Source organism: Dioscorea cayenensis, chromosome 9 (assembly GCF_009730915.1).
Source record: "Dioscorea cayenensis subsp. rotundata cultivar TDr96_F1 chromosome 9, TDr96_F1_v2_PseudoChromosome.rev07_lg8_w22 25.fasta, whole genome shotgun sequence".
Taxonomy (NCBI): domain Eukaryota; kingdom Viridiplantae; phylum Streptophyta; class Magnoliopsida; order Dioscoreales; family Dioscoreaceae; genus Dioscorea; species Dioscorea cayenensis.
The window spans coordinates 30,304,759-30,325,697 of NC_052479.1; the positions used below are offsets into that span (position 1 = coordinate 30,304,759).

The 20,939-nt window shown below is 36.0% G+C and overlaps 2 protein-coding genes across 3 annotated transcripts; one reads left to right on the forward strand and one right to left on the reverse strand.

The window, feature by feature from the left end:
• Positions 1 to 2,362: 2,362 nt before the first annotated feature.
• On the forward strand, positions 2,363 to 6,072 carry LOC120268896 (CBL-interacting serine/threonine-protein kinase 21). The gene is given in 16 exon segments (XM_039276156.1): positions 2,363 to 2,906; positions 3,027 to 3,089; positions 3,181 to 3,252; positions 3,327 to 3,434; positions 3,855 to 3,926; positions 4,063 to 4,071; positions 4,073 to 4,117; positions 4,355 to 4,480; positions 4,553 to 4,642; positions 4,773 to 4,898; positions 4,976 to 5,083; positions 5,160 to 5,279; positions 5,368 to 5,430; positions 5,514 to 5,588; positions 5,658 to 5,758; positions 5,850 to 6,072. Coding segments are annotated over 15 exon segments (1,329 nt in total). The 5' UTR covers positions 2,363 to 2,744; the 3' UTR covers positions 5,748 to 5,758; positions 5,850 to 6,072.
• A 2,619-nt stretch (positions 6,073 to 8,691) lies between these two features.
• On the reverse strand, positions 8,692 to 20,662 carry LOC120268897. Of its 2 annotated transcripts, XM_039276157.1 has the most exons (11): positions 20,207 to 20,662; positions 19,569 to 19,636; positions 19,300 to 19,332; positions 18,558 to 18,628; positions 18,058 to 18,303; positions 16,473 to 16,633; positions 16,295 to 16,350; positions 16,162 to 16,214; positions 15,956 to 16,076; positions 15,416 to 15,513; positions 8,692 to 9,084 (listed from the first exon to the last, which is right to left on the reverse strand). In XM_039276157.1, the coding sequence occupies exons 1-11, from the start codon at positions 20,497 to 20,499 to the stop codon at positions 9,013 to 9,015; spliced, it is 1,272 nt and encodes a 423-aa protein (XP_039132091.1). In that variant the 5' UTR covers positions 20,500 to 20,662; the 3' UTR covers positions 8,692 to 9,012. The 2 variants fall into 2 exon arrangements, with proteins under 2 accessions (XP_039132091.1, XP_039132092.1); XM_039276158.1 differs by lacking the exon at positions 19,300 to 19,332 and having other exon boundaries at positions 20,207 to 20,661.
• Between the last annotated feature and the right edge of the window lie 277 nt (positions 20,663 to 20,939).

The following is a 20,939-nucleotide window of genomic DNA, read 5'->3' on the forward strand; positions in this document are numbered from 1 at the left end:
GCCAACAGAATGCACATATGTTAAACAAGCCTTGATATCAAAATATGTCAAATCATTGATGTAGTTTTCTTTTTCTTTTTATTATTTTTATTTTTTAGCCATATCACATTTAATTTTTGTTCCTTTAATTAAAGAAAAATAATTTGGCCATTAATTTCCATTGTACCATTAAAGAACTTCCTTCCATGCTTGTTATCTTGTTGAAATTTGAACTAAATTACAAGATATAATTTGGTTTCTTAAAATAGGCAATTAATTGTCTTTTTGAATCTCCAATTAATATTTTCTTTTTATATATTTTGATAAGCAATATGTTTGTTTATTTTTTAAAAAAAATAAGTCAACATTAATAATTATGTCTTTTTATGATTTACATTTTTAAGTTCGAATAATTTAATTATTATTTTTATTTTCTAAGAATGAATGTGAGTAAATGAAGGTATAAAAAAAGGAAGAGATCTTCATATGGTTTAGAAGAATCTCATGCAAGTACAAAGAGTGCCTCCAAAATTATACTAGTAATGAATGACAATGGGATTCTTCTCATTCTTATGAACCATACTTTCAAGAAGCAGCTTGTACTCTTTTCTATAATACATCATATATATATATATATATATAAACGACACATCATTTGATGACGTCTATAAATTTTGAATTTATGGATACCCCCGAAGATCATTGGATCACCATTTAATAGCCCCCGGGTTCCTCATTTCTTCCCTTATCACTTCATCATTTGGGGACATCTATAAATTTTGAATTTATGGACACCCCCAAAGACTATTGGATCATCATTTAATAGCACCCGGGTTTCTCATTTTTTTCCTATATCATTTCTTTCAATCACTCTTTTAATTTTTTTATCATATGTCAACGTCTATGGATATTCACAAATGATATTTGATAATATATAAGTTTAAAAAATTCAATAAGTAACGTAATTTCTATGCATAATTATATTTTTTTTGGTTAAATTATTTTTCACTTTTGACATTTGAGGTGATCAATATCTGTCACGAAAAATGGAGAAGTGGTGATGATAATCTTTTTCTTTAGGTCACTTTCATCTTTTGGCCATTAATCATATTTGTGAAGGAGATTTAATATGAGAAAAGAAAATAAAGTCAAATGAAATGAAATAATTTTCTTTAAATAATAATAATAATAAATATTGAAATAAATGGTGAAGATATCATGTGAAAAGATTGCCAAGTTTGCACCATCCACATGTGCTGGGACACTCCACAACAACATGTAGACATAAATAAAAGAAGCTATAAAAAACACTCTATATTCTATAAAAGCATGAGCAAATTAACACCATTTATAGTTCTTATAAGACCATATATATATATATATATATATATTATGTGGGGAAAAATTGAGAATGAACATAATTATAAAAAATATATATATATACTAAATATATAATTATATATAATTTTAATTAATTATGAATACAAAGTTTCTTAAAATAGAATAATTAGTATAGTGCTAGTCTTTCTAATATATTTTAGTGTTTTATTTAATTTTTGAAAAAAAACTAGTGTACCATATAAATATATATTTTGTTTATTGAAAAAATAGACTCTAATATATATTTTTTAATATTCGTTTTTACAATATAGTTATTATGATTAATTATTAAAATGAACATAAAATTAAAAAAACAATAAATTAGATTAAATCCACTGGTTTATAATTAAAACAAGACTACAAAAATTGACTTCAAATTAGTGTAAACTATTAATTATAAGAGAATTAATATTATTATTTTCACAATTTTTTTTAAAATAAACCAGACAAGTTATGACAGGAGAATGTGCTACTTCACTCACTATGTGTGAGTTGAAATTTGAATTCAACTCCTCAATAAGATTTATAAAGTATTCAAGGTTATCTTGCCTCGTTCTGAAATTAAAATATCCCCTAATTCCAATCTATTAAAAATACGACACATGTCTCCCAAATCACAAAAAAAATAATAATAATATCATATATGACACATGTCAGAATATAATAGGCTGAAACGAGGGAATACCCTAGTTCCATAACCAGGCAAAATGACTTCCAAATATTCTACCCAGGCAAATCAATGCCAAATAGACTAGAAGTTTGTTGGGCTTGTTCTCCCAATTTCATAATCTAACAACAATAATTGATATATATATATATATATATTTTTAAAAGGGTTGGTAACTTTGTTAAGTGACTTTCTCTGGTGCAAGAATGCAAAGATCTAGAAGTAATACCTTCCATTCAAATCACGTTCCCGGCTTCTCTTTCTCTCTCTCTTTCTTTCCTCAACTACTCCTCTCTCTCTCTCTCTCTCTCTCTCTCTCTCTCTCTCTCTCTCTCTCTCATTCTAACTTTCTCTTCTCTTTCTCTCCATCATCTTCAAATCTCATGTAATTAGTTTGAGCTTTCTTTATTAATTCTTTTATAATCATCATCATCCAAAGTTCACATTCTTTTTTATCTCTTTCTTTCTTTGACCAAACATTAGAGATCATAAGTTACATATACATATATATATATGTATGTATGTATGTATGTATGTATGTATGTAGATGCATGTAACTTTTTCCTTTTTAAGGTGTAAAAACAAGAGAAGTTTAGGTTCACTGATGTTTTATAATCAACAAGTGGAGAAGAAGAAGAAGGAGAAGAAGGAGAAGAGTTGAAGAGAAGATCAAAGATAATTAAAGAGATAGAAAAGAAGGAAAAAAAGGAAAAAAGAAATGGGATTTGCAGCAAGTGTTGGAAAGTATCATCTGGGAAGGACCATTGGTGAAGGTAACTTTGCAAAGGTGAAGCTTGGGTTCAATATGGACACTAATGATAGAGTTGCCATTAAGATCATTGACAAGAAGATGGTTTTGGATAACAAGCTCATGGATCAAGTATATATATATATATATTTATGTTATTTTTTTATTTATTTCATTCTTTTTATATTTAATCTAATCTTTTTCTTTTCTTGTTTTTCTTGTTAATTTTATATGTATGTTTTGTTTAATTAGGTGAAAAGAGAGATTAGTACTATGAAGCTTCTTCATCATCCCAATATAGTCAAGATACATGAGGTTCTTCAAACATTATTTTATTTTTATTTTTCTTTTTCTTTTGGTTTTTGGATTTAATTCTAATTTGTTGATAGATTTCTTATATATATAGGTAATTGCAACAAAGAGCAAGATATATTTAGTGATGGAGTATGCATCAGGAGGACAACTTTCAGATAAGATGGTGAGGGATTATAACATGGTTTTGATTTTTTTTATAATTTTTATGGTTTTGATTAATTTATATATATTGTCCAGTTGTATTTGAAGAGATTGGAAGAGAAAGAAGCAAGGAAGTATTTCCAACAATTAATTGATGCTGTGGATTACTGTCATAGCAAAGGTGTATACCATAGAGATCTCAAGGTTTAAAACTAAAACTCTTTTTTTTTTAATTTTATTTAATATTCTTTATATTAATTTTCAGTGTTCTATTTCAAACATTGGATTCAGTTTTTAGATGAATTATTTGCTATCATTTTGGATAAATGTTAATTGAATAAAAAAAAAAAGAAAAATAGATGAGAAGAAGCTTCTGCTCTTTCAAATTGTGCATTGTTTGTATCTCTAGTGGTTTTTATTTTAATATCTTTATTAATTTCTTTTTTATATTGAACAAACTGACCATATATATTATGCCATTATTTCATAATAGTAGTTCTAATTCATTTAGAGAAAACAGACAAAAATTATATCATTTAAAGCATAATTCTATTTTGGCAAACACATTACTTTTTCTTCTTAATATCTCTGATTAATTATTATTTTTTTATGCTGAGTAAACAGCCGGAAAATCTATTATTAGATCAAGAAGGAAATATCAAAGTTTCAGATTTCGGATTAAGTGTATTAAAAAAGGTGAGTGAAAAAAAAAATTATGTAATTAAATTGAAATATAGCTCTGAAGAACATTGGGCCCCAATAAATAATTTTATTAATTTATTATATTGTTCAATAATAATTAATTTTCTTTCATTTTCAATGAATTATGCAGCCAGGAGACTATGTTGTCTACATCCTGTGGGTCACCAAGTTATGTAGCTCCTGAGGTAGTAAGACAAAAACATCTATTTAACCATTAATAAAAAAAGAAATAAATAATTCACAATTTTCTTTTTTTGTTTCCATGATTTGTAAATTATAACAACCAACATATTGCATTCATTTGACCACATCATTGACAACCTTTTGCTGAAATTATTCATTGTTAGCACATGAACAAAAGAATAAAGAACCAAATAAAAAGAAATCAATTGATGACTTTTGCGTATAATCGAAAATGATAGGTGATAGCACATAACAATTACGAAGGCGCAGCCGCGGATATGTGGTCTTGCGGCGTGATTCTCTTCGAGTTGCTTGCTGGACATCTCCCATTTGAAGATCGTAGTCTGACAAACTTGTATAGAAAGGTATTATTATCTTCTTCGAATCAAATACGAAATTTCTGTGACATCGATGATGATCTGATGTTCTTCCGACAGATAACAAGGGCAGAATATACATGTCCAGCCTGGTTCACAGACGAACAACGAAGATTGATTTCCAGAATATTAGACCCATTGGCAATAAGGGTAATAACTTATATACGAACTCCTTTGCGAAATCATCGATGAATGTTTCATGAGAAATGTAGAAATATAAATAGAGAAGGTGACATGATTTACTTGGTTTGAAATGAAGTTTACCTTTGTCTCCATGTAGCGAGCAACGGTAGCAGAACTTCTGGAAGATGAGTGGTTTCGAGTAGATTACACACCTTCACCTGTAACAGAGAATGAAGAGAATGTCAACTTAGATATTTCTCCCGTAGTGTCCGATAAAACAGATGTGAGCATTTCATCTTTGCAGAAAGAAATTTATTATTCTGATCATGCAAGTCGAATTGACTTTGAGACTTTGTGCAGGAGATAACCGACCAAACTGTCAGAGAAAAATCTAACAACTTCATCAATGCATTTCAACTCATTGCAATGTCAAATGACCTTGATTTATCAGGTCTTTTTGAGAAGCAGGTGCATAGAATTAAATCTTCTCTCATTTGTGTCAGTAAAATGGAGGCTAATAACATCTGTGAACATAATTCACTAGGAAAACAGTAATCAGAAAACGAAATTTGGCTCGACACATTCAGTTGATGAAACAATAGAAAAAATCGAGGTTGCTGCTAAAGGCGCTTGCCTGTCTGTGGAACGGATAAATAATTCAAAGGTATGATTCTTGTGGTTCTCTTTTGTGTTATGCCAGACAAACAGTAATTTTTGCAGCCATCATCATATTCACTTTTCTAAAGTTTCAGATTAAACTTCATCAAAGAAAAAAGCTAGCAAGATGCAAATCATTCTTTACGGTATCAGCAGAGGTAAGAGCACTTGATCATGCATGAGTGACAAAAGGTCAGAACAGACAACAACACATAGCAACCAAGTTTTGTAAAATTTGCAGGTCACTGAGGTCACACCAACAAATTGTGTGGTAGAGATATCTAAATCTGCAGGGGAACTACTAGTGTACAATGAGGTAATCAAATCTCTTAACTGGTAAAAGAAATTAAAATATTTGTATTTCTCATGCGACCATGAAATCCAGTTTTGTCGAAGCCTATCAAATTTGCTGAAGGAAAACACTGATGGCTCATCAGATTTGCAGTTGTCAGAGGCTTGTGCAGAGCAGAATTGAAGAGTAGACCGGTAAGTCTAGGTCAAGTTCCTTATAATTTAATGTCATACAGGAATTCTGATTATTCTCTATCTACCGGTTTTCTTGCAAATGTGGCTCTAGTGAAGAATGAAGGAATAAGGTACTAATGGATACAAAGGAAACCCATCTACTGTCAATACCTAACATCTCCGGACCCAAGAAGCACCAAGATCCAGAATTTTTGGTCCAATGTAAATTGCGAGTGCAACACAATAACATTTTTGGCAATCACTATGCTTGTAAATTACATGACATGATCACCTGACAAATGTTTGAAATAATAAACATCTAAAATTTCTCACCAGTATTCATGATATGCTATAATTGCAATATTAAGAAATAAAGATGAACATGCAGAGGTAAAACTCAATTTCTCCTGTCACTTGGCATATTGAAGACACGAAGTTGAATGACTCTTACAAAGTGAAAAAAAGGATTACTTAGATTTTGTTTAAATTTTTACACATAGCTCCATCCGAAGTTTAAAATCCTTAATTTCTCTGCCTTTCAGAAAATACCCTCTTGGAGTAATAATATAAGTAATAATATAAGCTTAGAGTATAATGGCAATAATATCTTTTAGATGTTCAAATGCATATTTTTAAAATTAATTGATGTGGGACAATTAGTTACTCTAATCTGCCCCTTGATATGCGCTAATCTATTTTAACCAGTCAGATCACAAACAAACCAAACTAGCAAACCAAGCTCTAATACCATGTTAATTAAATCCAAAACAAGTAAACAAACTATTGAAGAAAAGGATTTAATTTGATCATCGTTATAAAATTTGAGGCATACCACTCTTTAAATACGAATAGAATTAGGATTTTATAAACATCAACCAAAAAACATTACAATCCTTATATTCTAAACATATACTATTACTCTAATGCCTGCCCCTTTGTTTTCATAGCATTCTGCCTAGAGGGTATTTACTTGTTAACTGCTTAGGTTACAAGTTATCTCTAAGGGGCAAGTGTGTAACAAGGAGTCTTAAGCTTTTATGGTTAATTATTCTGGATAATTTAACACTCCATCACTTGCTCAGGCCCTTGTCAGGTTCTTTTAGTTTCAATTCTGAGCATGCATCCTTATATGAGAAACTTTACACACTAGTTTAGCACCATATGAGCCAATATGATACAAACTACCTATCATTTACAACCACGCCTACAAGCATATCTAATCCAATTTGCACCCTAAACTTCAATTTCTCAATGGTGGTGTTGCCCTAGAATTTTTCTTTTCACTGCTGGTTGTGTTCCATCAGACCTATAGATACTTCACTGATCGAATGGAAAATCCATGTAATCAAATCATATATCAACCAAGAAGTTCCCATAGACTATTGAAGGTTGATACTGGAACTTCATACCAAAAATGAAATGGCTCCAAATATACTTTAGGTACTGGCAGATGGGGCATTCCATGAGAGAGTACAATGCCAAAATCTTAGGTTTTCATTCAGTGTCAAAAGCCCCTTGGACTCCTGACCATCAAATTATTATGTATGGCAATCACATCCTACGTGTTAGCTCCTACAACTGAAGCTGGCAGAGTCAACTGATACTTCGTAAAAAAAAATATTTCCCCATTCTAAACATGCACTTAATAATCATAATCAAAATGTATTGCGCAAATCAGTCGGAACATGTTTCTTTGTCCCATCTACCTTTGCAAAAATCATGACTAAGTGTTTTCCCCAAGGTTTATGTCACATAGTTAATGACTTCACAATCAATCAAGCAAATATACAACATATATAAACTATTTTTTTTTTCTGTGTTTATTCCTTTTCAGTTATTTTGGTTGATTCCAAACCAAAATACCAAAATTCTTCAACAGGATTATTTTTACACCAAAGAACAAATTGAAATTTCAGCCATATAGCAAGTTAGCAACACATCACAGATGCCTAAAGCAGCCAAGATATGATAAAAATGTTCAATCTTCCATTTGGGCCTATCAAGAATGAAGATTCTAACAAGAAAACAATTTAAAGTAGCCATAATCATTAATTTTACAGATCTAACAATACTGTTTTCTCTACAATCAACACATAGTTTATTTTGAGTCACAAAGCAATATACGAAGATGAAAGCAGTGTAAATTCACATTAGCAATCATGCAACAAAAGAACTAAAAACAGTAAGGTACAAAATGCACATTGCTTCAGCAAAACAACAAAGCAACATATGAATTCACAGTTCATCACAAGCAGTTAAAAATAGGTATCATAAATCAATTATAACAAAAAGACAATAAATTGTTGATAATAGACTTGGAAAGATGCAGATGCACTTTCAGATGAGTTCTAATGATTTTCAACAACTAAGAAGGGACTGACCTTCAATCCAGGTAAGATGCTGGAATTATGAGAGAGTTCAGTGTTCCTTCACCATACTGCAAAACCTGCGTTTCATCAGATTTTTGCTAACACCTGCTAACACTTTCAAGAATAGATCAAGTCCAGAGATGAATACTGTTTTGTACAATTTCCAGTACACGAGACACAAAAACAAACTTTTAACATAAAAGAATTATTACATCAATTTCAGAAATTGCATAAACACCCTTTCTTTATGAACTACTATAAATTATATATCACCACTTAATTTATGAGGCAAATTAAGGCTTACCCCCATCAAGTATTCAGATGATCAAAAACTTTAATCCTTGTATTTTAGGTCTCTACAGCTGATATTCCAACATTAAATTTGTTCATATATTTAGCATCAAACTCTCATGCCAAATCAGTTATGTGTCACCTGCTACACTATTTTAAAATGCAGTTTAGAATTTGAAATTTTCATTGGCCCGAAGCTTGTATTCAAAACACGCTCACAAGGCATTCAACCAACAAAAGAAGTTATAAATTGCATGTATAACTATACGATTGAATGATTCTAACACAATTGTAAAAAGAAATAATAATAATAATGCCCATTACATCATAAGTTAAAAAGGAGACGGTAGAGAACAGTTGAACAAATATTGACAGCTGATTCTCACGAGGGATTGATGGTGAATGACAGATACTGATTACTGTCCAATATGTGATACAAAACTTTACCAAATAAAATCAGCATCTACATCAAAATAGTAATCAGGATATGAAATATAATGTATATACAATTCACTCATCAACAAAAATGTGCACGCTCTAGTGTACAAACTACACATGCAATTGAGCCTCTCTAGCCTTCCAATCAACATGTGAGCCAAAGGATTTGCAGACGAACTAGATAAGAAAATTATCTATCATATGGGATACCACATCAGCACCATCTGAGTTCAACCAATAGCTCTTCACCTGGATAATGTTTAGCACGTATAAGAGGCTGTCAAACACAAAGCAGTCAAAGAAAACAAACTCGCAGGATAAAAAACACAGATATGTAATTAGTTAACATTTGAGTGAGAGGTAATGCACGTTGATTGTTATGAGCAATCAATAAAATGGAAAACTAATCATACTGGTGCCATGTTGACCTATAGCATCTTATGTAGGGGACTGATTCCTAAAGATATTTTTTAAAGAAGAATTGAGCCAATAACTCAAAAAGTCTTGTCACAGTGAAACTGAGATTTGTTATATTCTTAATTTACAAGTCATGTAAAAAGGGTCGTGGAGCTGATAATTTGCCTTGTCAACCACCAACTCTCAGGAAAAAAAACTGCACTCCTGGGATATGTTTATATACGGCAATGTAAACAGATGACACTTAAAGTATCTTAAAATAAGCTCTCATAAATTAACTTTTGCATGGACTTTTTTAAATAACAAATTCAGAACCTCTCAATAACATATCTGCTATGCATTCAGTATACACTGAAGGACTTGGTTAAAGCCGAATGAGCTTTTCAGAAGGTCACCAATAATCATGTGCCATTTACCAGAACCTCAAGTAAAAGTCTTGAAGTAGGGAAATTCCATTGATTGAATCATTTTTCAAAATGGGTATCTTATGAAATAAATCGATGTCTCGTCTTAAAAGTAATAACTGTTAAAGAGCCCATTACTATATAGCCCATTTTAGCCTTTTACTTCTTGTGTCTATATATACTTGTATACATCACTACATGAATATCATTCTTCTTCATCTCATTCTTCCTCTCTTCATTCTCTCTATATTCCATATAGCCTCATTCTAACATGGTATCAGAGAGGGTTTAGAAATTTAACTCCGGTCATCTCCGCCGGCCTCCTCCGTCAACTTGTTGGCCTCCCTCAAGAAGCCGACCCTTCTCTTTCTCACCGGTCATCATCGTCATCTTCTCCGGGTCATCTCCTCCGTCCTCCGCTCAAGTTGTTGGCCTCCCTCAAGACGCCGACCTTTCTCTTTCTCACCGGTCACCATCGTTATCTTCTCCGGGTCATCTCCGCGGCCTCCGCGTCAAGTCGCCGATATTTTTCCCATCCTAAAGTTGTCGGCCTCCCTCAAGACGCCGACCTTCTTTCTCAAGTCGCCGCTCGGTCTTCTCCTTCCCTCAAGTCGCCGGTCCCTCTTCTCCTTCTTCAGCACCGACACTACGTGACAACAAGACGCTGATGTACATCGATCGACACTACGCGATGGCACTCACGATGATGTGCATGCGATCGACATATAGTGACAGCGACGGATGATGTGCAGCACAGACACACGCGATGTGACTGCCCACGATGATGTGCACAGCGATACGACACACGATACGACAGCGATGATACACACACGATCGACATACGATACATAGCACAAAGAACATAAAAAAGCAGAATTGTGCGCGAGTGTTAAAAAATGTCAATCCCGATTCGATCCCTCCGACCCGATTATTGGCAGTGGTGCTCTTCCTCACATCGACATTAGACTTAACGGTCAAAATTATCGTGAGTGGGCATTTTTCGATGACGCATGCTCTTTGCGATCAATTGGTCTAGCCTCTCATCTACTCGACGATCCTCCCTAATGAGGCGACGACTCATGCGGTCCGGTGTCAAGGCTTGGCGGGTTGCCGATGATCGTGTCATGGCTATCTTGTGCATGAGTACTGACGTTTCCATCAGGATGAGCTTTATTGATCATTTATCGCAAAAAGAAATTTGGGACTATCTTCAACAACGTTATCTACACACCAGTGAGGCACTCCGGTTCTCCCTACTACAAAACCTGCATAGTCTTCAACAACAGGATCTATCAGTGGAGGAATTCTACACGGTATTCACTCGTGTATCTGATCAATTGGATGCTATGGTGCCAAAGGGATGCTCTGGTTGCAAGAATTGTGCTGCAAAAGAAAAACATGAGCAACAAAACCTCGTGTTTCGGGCTTTGTGATGCGCCTCCGCTCCGAGTTTGAGCCCGTCTGACGCTTCGAAACTTCTTGACGTAATCCTCTTCGACCTTTCTTTGAAGCACTTGCGCCTTGATTCGCTGAGGAGACACGTCTTCGTGCTCTTGCTACTACTCAGGTGATCTCACTACCTGTTTTTGGCGACTTCTCATCGGCTCGCGGTGATTAAGAGTCCTTCCGCTGACTCTATCACCGCACTCCATTGCAAGAAGGCAGTCATCGTGCTCGAGATCGCTTCAAGTTGCATCTGAGCTGGCTTCGAGTTTCTGGATCGGCGCTCCTCCGGATCTCGTCGCGGAGTTGCTCACGGGCTTCTTCGATCCTCCCGTCCGTGCATCCGGATCCGGCCGCCTCAATGTCGACCTCGGGTACTACTACTTCCTCTTGGGTTTTTAGACTCAGGGCTTCTTTTTCACATGACCTCCGATGATTCTCGCCTTTCATCCCGCAAACCTCGCTCCCGATGAGTACGTATATTCGCATCAGTGATGGAACTTCTTGTTACGCTTTCACATCAAGGGATTCTTTCTACTTCTCGATTCTATTGCTCTCGATGTGTCCCTCGTTCCTCACTGCCTATGAATCTTATGTCCCATTGGTCGACTTCACCGACCTTCACCTGCTTTTGTTGGGTTTGATGATTCTTCTTGCTATGTGCGAGACCGTCGGACCAAAGTCGCGATTAGATGCAGCCATCGCCAGTGAGTGGTTCTCGCGGACTCTACGCTCTAGATCGTCTTCTCTTCCTCTTCCTTCTACCATGCCTACGCTATCCACGGATCCCCGCCTCTACGATCCATGTTCAAGGATCCGCTTTTCCTCGCTACGCTACCTTTCCAGCAGTGGCATCATCGCCTAGGTCATCTATGTGGCTCGCGTTTGTCCTCCTTAGTTCATCGAGGTGTCCCTGGGTCCCCGTGTCTCATTGATGTTGGTTTTTCATTGTTCGGGTTGTAAGCTTGGCGAGCAAGTACATCCGCCATATTCGCAAGCATCTCTAAGTCTAGTCGTCTTTTGATTTAGTTCATTCCGATGTTTGGGGTCCTCGCCTTTTTACTTCCAAAGGTGGTCACAAGTATTATGTCATTTTCATTGATGATTACTCTAGATATACACGGGTCTACTTCATGAAACATCGATCTCAATTGTTATCCATCTATCGACCATTTGCTAGCATGGTTCACACCTCGCTTTTCTCTCGCCATTCGTGATTTTTCGCTCGATTACGGGAGAGTATCATCTCACTTTTTCGTCAATTCTCCTCATCCGAGTACATCTTCCTCGACTTTCTTGTCCCGGTGCTCATCGTGAGAATGGGATTCGTTTGAACGTAAACATCGTCACATGATTGAGGCGCTCGGACTCTCCCTAATTTCGTCTTTTGTTCCCGCTCGTTTTCGGGTCGAGGCGTTTCCACATCAGTTTATCTCATTAACATGCAACCATCATCTTCTCTTCAGGGTAAATGTCCTGGAGAAATCTTGTTTGGCTCTCCTCCTCGTATAATCATCTTCGGGTCTTTGGTTGTCTGTTATGTCTTACTTGCACCTCGTGAGCGTGCTAAGTTAGCATCTCAATCGATTGAGTGTCTTTTCTTGGGTATAGTCTTGAACATAAGGGTTATCGTTGCTATGACCCTTACGCTCGTCGCGATTCGCATATCTCGTGATGTCACTCGACGCGAGTCAGTCCTATTTCTACTCTTTAGCTACTCGACCTCCCCTTTTCCTCTCCTTTCCCGCAGTCTATTTCGCTTTCTTGACTTTCTCCTTTGGACTTAGTTCCTACTATGTAGTCTCCTGTTGTTCCTTCATCTCTTGTTCCACCTTCAGATCCATCTTCCGCTATACCGTCATCCCTCGACTCCCGACACCTTTCCTCTTTCACTATCGTCAGAGGGCCTAAAGTTCCCCAAGATCCTCAACTCCCTATTCCTATTCCTTCGATACTCCGGCCAGATACTCGATGCACAGTCGTCGATGGTCTTTTACACCGCCTCAGCGTCTCGGGTATGACCTTCGTGATCGTAGTACTATTTACGCACGCGATGGATATGGTTTTCCTATCATCTGAGTGCGGTATATGAGCCCAACACTTATCGGAGGCGGCTAGTATCCATGAGTGGCGATTAGCTATGTCGAGGAGCTTTTCGACTCGGAAAAAGACGGGCGCTGGGATATTGTTCCTCTACCCGCTCACGCCCACTCCAATTACATGCAAGTGGGTGTACAAGGTCAAGACAAAGTCACGATGGTTCGATGGAACAGCTATAAGGCTCGCCTCGTGGCTCGTGGTTTTCAGTGAGCACATGGTCGTGATTATGATGAGACTTTTTGCTCTCGCTGGCTCATCCGACTCTACGCACTCACGATTCTCGTGGTCAGTTGTTCGCTCTTGGACTATCTCTCGGATGGATGTGAAGAATGCTTTTTCTTCACGGTGATTTACACGAGGTATACATGCACCCACCCCCTGGCATTGAGACATCTAAAGGTTATGTTTGTCGCCTTCGTCGAGCTCTCTATGGTCTCAAGCAAGCTCCACGTGCTTGGTTTGAAAGCGATTTAGTTACGTAGTGCGTACGCTGGTTTCTTGCCCGATGATCATGATCCCGCATTATTCATTCATACCTCTCGGATGAGTCGCACTTTGCTTTTGCTTTATGTTGATGATATGTTGATTACTGGTGATGATATGGAGTATATTGTTTTTGTGAAGCAACGTCTCAGCCAACAGTTTATGATGTCTGATTTGAGACCTCTCATCTATTTTCCGGGGATTGAGTGACTTCTACGGATGATGGTTACTATCTTTCTCAGCATCAATATATTCAGGACCTCATGTACGCTCTAGCCTTACTGATTCACGGATTGCCGCCACACCTATGGAGCTTCATGTTCGACTCGACCTCATGGATGGCACACCACTAGAGGATCCTTCCTCGTTATCGCTCATATTGCGGGCGCCCTTGTCTATCTTACCGCTACTGGGCCGGATATTGCTCATGTTGTTCATGTCTCTGAGCCGATTCGTTAGTACTCCTACTCCGTCCACTATGGTCATTTACTTGGCGTGTTGCGTTATCTAGGGGACGACGATCACGACGTCTGTTTTATGCTCATTCTAGTCCGCTTCAGCTTCACGCTTACTCGGATTCCACTTGGGCGAGTGACCCTGTTGATCGTCGGTCCATCACTGGTTATTGCATATTTCTTGGCACTTCTCTTCTTGCATGGAAGTCCAAGAAAGCATCGCAGATGTCACGCTCAAGTACTCGAGAGGTAACTCGGGCACTTGCTACTACCACATCTGAAATTGTATGGCTTCGTTGGTTCGTTTGGCTGAATTTGGTGTCTCATGTAATACTCCCACTCCTCTTCTTTGTGACAACATCGGTGCTATACTGATTGCCAATGACCCCGTGAAGCATGAATTAACCAAACATATTGGTGTTGATGCATTTTTCACACGCTCACATTGTCGAGAATCGACCATTGCTTCTTCAAGTATGTGCTGACTCCGAGTCTCAAGTTGCTGATTTCTTCACCAAGGCCCAAACTCGAGAACAACATCGATTCCATCTTCTCAAACTCTGTGTCTCAGATCATCCTAATCCACCTTGAGTTTGAAGGGGGGTGTTAAAGAGCCCATTACTATATAGCCCATTTTAGCCTTTTACTTCTTGTGTCTATATATACTTGTATACATCACTACATGAATATCATTCTTCTTCATCTCATTCTTCCTCTCTTCATTCTCTCTATATTCCATATAGCCTCATTCTAACAATAACTAAGAGGGTGAGGGTCCTCTGAGTTCTTAAATTTTCATATTTATAATCCTATTTATGGGTTTATCACAGAGATGAACCCAACCCCAAATATGGCTCATTATGAAATTTGATTAATTGCCTTCAAATATCTACTTTAGCATTAACCAAGTACTAACTATTGCTAATATGAAACGTTAGAAGATATACATGTATATATTTATATAATAGTTATACACAATTTACCTATGATTAAATTTCATGGTCTACAGATTGCGCAAGCTCAATAGAAAAAATAAAGACTAGCTATGTTGTCTGCTTGGGGCATTCATTGCAAACATAAATAACATAAATTGATTAACGTGGAAACTTGAAATCCAGGTTGACTCTATAAAAATGATCATGAAGCATAGACAGTTAGGAGCCAGGGTGAAGATATATTACTCAATGAGAGGCAGGTGTAGTAAATATCATGAATCAAGGACAATCATGAAAAAATGGTCCATCAACATAAGTAAGGCTAAAAGATGGTAACTCTTGCCTGGATGGTGTTATGCGCAATGTATCTTTGTTTACTATTCTGAAAGCTTACATCCACACGCTCCCAATTTAATTGTGTGAGACCTCTAATCATATCCTCTGCAACCATAAAAGAAGCAGTTAACTACTCAATAACACAAAAGATAGGACAATACATACAAGATTTTCTCATTATCGCCCAACAAGAGCTAAAAAATAAATTAGATTCATGTATGTTGTAGACGATGCGGTTCAATGTTATATCCATTAGTTAAACACCATATCTTGCTAAAGAAAAGTATTTTGATTGAACAGAGGTATTGCCTAGTGCTGCTGATCTAATTCACATTTACTTGGTTGCAAATAATAACAAGATGACTCAAGGAATTTAATTGTCGGAGTTCCCCAAATTCTGATGCAGTACGAGGATGTTAATTAAAATCCAGCCCAAGGCGATTGCCAGGAATTTAATTGTAAAAAAACCTGATAAGCTTTGAATAAATTTATCATTTGGAAAGAACCAAGACTTCGAATGATCAAATTGCTTATGATAGTAACAAACCTTCCAGATCAGATTTGTGAACTTCAAGATCAGAAATTGGATCTCCACAACTACTTTGAGCATTTCCCTTGTCAACATATACAATATGGGGATAGTTCTCATCCGCAACAAGAAGGTGGTACTGTTAACAGGATTAAAAAAAAAGGGCAATGTCATATAGAAGAAGAAGCCTTATATCATAAAGTAATGCCACAGATGAAACATACTTTTGGTAACTCATGTTGGCGGCGAATTGATGATGTTCTCCATCCAACCATATCTTTTCAGCGAGTTAAATGTCAGAAGACACCATAACTAATCAACATTAATTATCAATACTTTTGATATCAGAAAGGATACGATCAAAATTTGCATTCGCATAGGCAACACGTCGTTTAAAAGACTTTAATGCTGACCTACAAATAGATTATAAATAAATAAATAAAAGAAATAAACATAATCTCCCAAGGGTTATATCCTGAACAATTTAACTTTTCAATATCCTCAACAAGCAGTTTCTTAAGTGAAGACCCAGAACCTGAACTTAATATCATCATCACCAGCCATTCGGATGAGAAGTGGAGGCTTTCCATCGTCACTATCTGTCAAGAAAAGATGCTTTCCTGTCCTACCAACTATCAGATGTGCAGCTTCAGATGCACTCCGCTCCAAAAAGGGAAGGCCACAAAGGAAAGGAAGCTGATGAAATAATTAAAATAAAGTAATAAGAAACAAGAAAGATCTCATATAGAAGCTCACTAATTTGATGTCTATTAGATTTTCTTATATAGTGGCTAAATCCAAAAAAAGGTAAATTTTAGAAATTCCAGAACCATTAAAAAGTCACATACTGGTCTACAACCAGGGTTATAGAGGGCACATGTTAATATCAAGTTGACAAGCATATGAGAGCCTCTCCCTAACCACCTTTATGACAAGATGTCGTTTTGTTGTCCTCGCTGATGGGAAAATCTAAGTTATTGTGTACAGTTGTGGAAGGAAGGCCATTCTGTCCATGTAGGATGCTGCGCATCCCAATGGTAGAGAATCTCTACAATCTGGGTTTAACTGATGTAGACTTATGAAAGAACAGAAGAATGGCTAATTCTTGGAAAAAGAGATCAAGGTAATTGCAAGAGAGAGTTATTTAAACTATATTCAATAAACGCCAATGTAAGTTTGTTATAGAAAAATTGTCTGTTGGACTATAAACTGCATCTTAATACAACAAAGCATCAGTTATTTTTATTAAGGTCTACAACAACTAGTTGTTGGGTAAACATACCACAAAATTTTATGAATTATTTTTCTAAAAAATCAACACCAGATGATTGCTTGTAATGAAGGAAAAAGCAAGTTAAACATACGTAAATTGGGAAAGTAATGAACATCTATTTAGGTTAACTTTAAAAAACCTTAGTCCTTCTCTTTTTTAAAGAGAGTTGTGCCTCAACCTTATATGGAGAAAAAAATGATTCTTTTAATCTTCATTTCTACATTCTTTTCTTTGAATAGCTTATTTTCTTGTTTTAAATTATATTAACACAATATCAAGAGCTAGGTTGTAAAGAAAGGAAAAAGATTGTTGTGCAGTATTGTAGCGCCGAGAGGTAGTGTAGTGATGGCCCTGTTTTGGCACTGTTTGGCAGTACTCTAGCTAGGCCTATGGCATCTACCACAACTAAGATTATTTGGTTTAAAAGGCTTTTAGATGCTTTGGGATATCCACAATTTGAATCTATGCCTATTCGTTGTGATAATAAATGTGTTACTTTAATTGCTCACAACTTAGTTTTTTATGAGCAAACAGAGCATATTTTAATTGATTGTCATTTTGTTCACCAACCTTTTCTTTAAGGCATTATCAATATTCCTCATGTTCAGACTTAGACGCAAATTGCTTATACGTTTACAGGCTCACACATTTGGCCCTTTTTTTAGATATACACCCTTTTCTTTTAATAGTTTGTTTCCTTGCTTTGGATTGCTTTAACAGTCATCAACATCAGTTAAAGTAATCTTCCATATCTTTTGTTCTTCCAAGAAAATTTTCAAAACAAAAATGTTGAACAAACCAATTACTCGGAAAGAAAGTACTCCTAACAAGTGTAACACAAGCTGACCTGGTTATGCCCCCCTGAACCTAGATGTGGTGAGGCAAAGGTTATAAAGTTCATAGGCACTAGTCCGGCAATACCACTGTTGAGAACATTGTCTTTACATGAAGGGGTCCCATTGACATGAGCAGACTCCTTGATGATAGGACTGTAAAGCCTTCCAATCGCATATCTTGCTATCAAGCCACCCAATGAGTGAGCCACAAATGAGATTTTTCTGATGCCACTTTGACGGTTCAAAATAGATTGCACCTACATCACATAAACAGTAAGGTTACCACAGCCTTTCTGATGAACCAGATTAACAAGGCCAATAATCGTTGGAAGAACAACATTATCACTGTAAAAGCAAACAGTATAAGTTATTGCATCCTCCAGTCAGCATAAACAAACACAAGATAATGTCTGGAAAAATTTGTTGAATTGATCAAAACTTCAATAGTGATACCAGACAACCTATAACACATGAAATTAAGGATACAGAAGAGGCCTTTCACTGAAATTACCTCTTCAGCTAGCCTTTCACCCATCAGATCTACACCATCAAATGTCAATAGTGTAGCATTGCATTCACTACCTGGAAATAAGATTAAATCCAAAAATTCATTAGTAGATATGCTTCAAATTCAACAATTTAATGCCTCAAAAATAATGGAATGTCAGCACATGCTATATATTTATTAAATGTCAAAAAGGTGTAAAGGATTTATTTCAACAAAATTTCAACTTTAGGGGGAATTGCCTTTCCTTTGTATTTCCAGTTAATTTCAACATCACCATAATCACATGGGTAACCAAATGCACTCGAAGAGATTTAACATGAATCTAGATCTCATAAATAAGTGTTTTTATCATTTTTCTATATGAGCCAAAACACATCGTATACAGTGATATAACTGCATCAATTAAGTTTCTTGACTTTAAACTTTGAACTTCAGACTACACCAATCATCAAATTTTGGTGCTACCTTTTAGCTGTTAGTTGATACCATCACCAACCAGAAATCTTGTTGCTTGATAGTCTTTCATCTTCCACCTTAATAAGGTATTATTACTCATGAATCTATGCTGAATGAATGATAATATGTCTAATGGGAATAAGCCCAAGCAACTTTTAAAGACGTGCTAAAGTGTTATTTAATAATATACCTTTTCCATAACCACACAAAATATTCTGGAGAAAGTGACAAAAATTATGTCATTAGCAACCATGTTTAACAAGCCAAAAATGCTGATAAGCAAATGTACCATGGCTAATTGAGTTCCGTGAGAAATAAGCCACTGCAATTGATAAAAATTACAAGAAATAAATTTCATCATTTGGATACTGATGCATGCTATGATAGATGCAGTACAGGTCTATCCATAAATCAGTGCAGTTTACTTGATAAATAACTAGAAGAAGGCTGAACTTTGCCAATATTATGAATAATGAAATAAAATGCTTCCATAACAGAAAAAGGAAAACCAGACAAACAATTCATATATAGAAGAGAGATCATGCGAGCAGAACCCACAATGAACAATAACGTTATGCGGAAGCCTTCTCGCAAATTGTTCAGCAGCAAATTTCCAATCTTCTGCACTGAAAATTACAGGAAAACTATGATGAACACTGAACAGAAAGCCCCTCTCTCCATCTAGGGAGACACTTAAAAAAAAACATTCCAAAATATCGACACAACTTCAACAATGTAGCAAAATACAAATCCATCAGATCTCTAGTTGGTTTATAGAATGCTATGCTGAGCATTCAGAACCAATTCATGCAAGTGATTTGTTTCAATTTGCCATAATTGACCATGCCATCAAATCCTTGTTTGGTATGACTCAATGCAAATAGAAGTAATTTAATCATCAGTGACTAACAGTTTCTGCAAAAGAATAAAAAAAGACTTCTAAAAAACCAAATCAAGCTAAAAGAAGCATCTAATAATCCATACAATAGTAATTCATCTTTATAGTCCTATTCAATACTTGCCTTTTGTTCTCATGACATCAAAACAGTTTTATAGTTTCTTCACATCAATAATGACCAAAATTCAACCCACATTCCTAAATTTCAGAACAGCTATTCATCAATCCCCCCAACTTCACAACGAAGCACCAATCAACCAAATCAAAAAAAAAAAATTCCAGAAAAAGCACAACATACCTTCCAACAAGTCCATGAACCATGACAACAAGGTGATCCGGAGCCATCTCCGGCTCCAAACCCCCCCTCACCGGCTCCTCACCCATCCTCAACCATTTCCTCACCCGCTCCTCAAGAAAACCCATCCATCCATCAGGAAACACCTTATCTCTCCCCATGCTCCGTTCCTGAGCACACTTCGGTTGAAACCCTAGTTTCCGACGACCAGCTCTCATCGGAACTCGAATTTCCCGGCGCAAAGGGATCTCCACCGAGGAGACCGTCGCTCCAACAGGCGGATTCACGATTACCATCGATCGATGATCCAAGACGAGACAACGAGAGCTCGAGAGACACAGAGAATGAGAGCTGTGGGAAGTCGTGGTGCTCGGAGAGAAGATAAATATCAAGCGAAGCAATGAATGATGATGTTTAGTTTATTCGGAATTGAGTGAAGGAAGAGGTCGAAACTATCGAGAAGGCGGCGCGTTTTGGCACTCTTTTTTTGCAAATAAGCCCTTCTAATTTGCACTTATTTGATTTTTAACTTAATAATTAAAATTCATTTATAATCCCTGCATAATATCATATTATTATTTAGATCCCTTAACAGTTAACACAAACTAATATAAATAATTCCAAGTTTAGATAATATATTTATTTGGATAGCTAGTAAATAATAATTTTTTTTAAAAAAAAAATGTAATTTAATATAACTTTAGTTATCAGAGTAACATTAGTTTGTGTTTCAGGG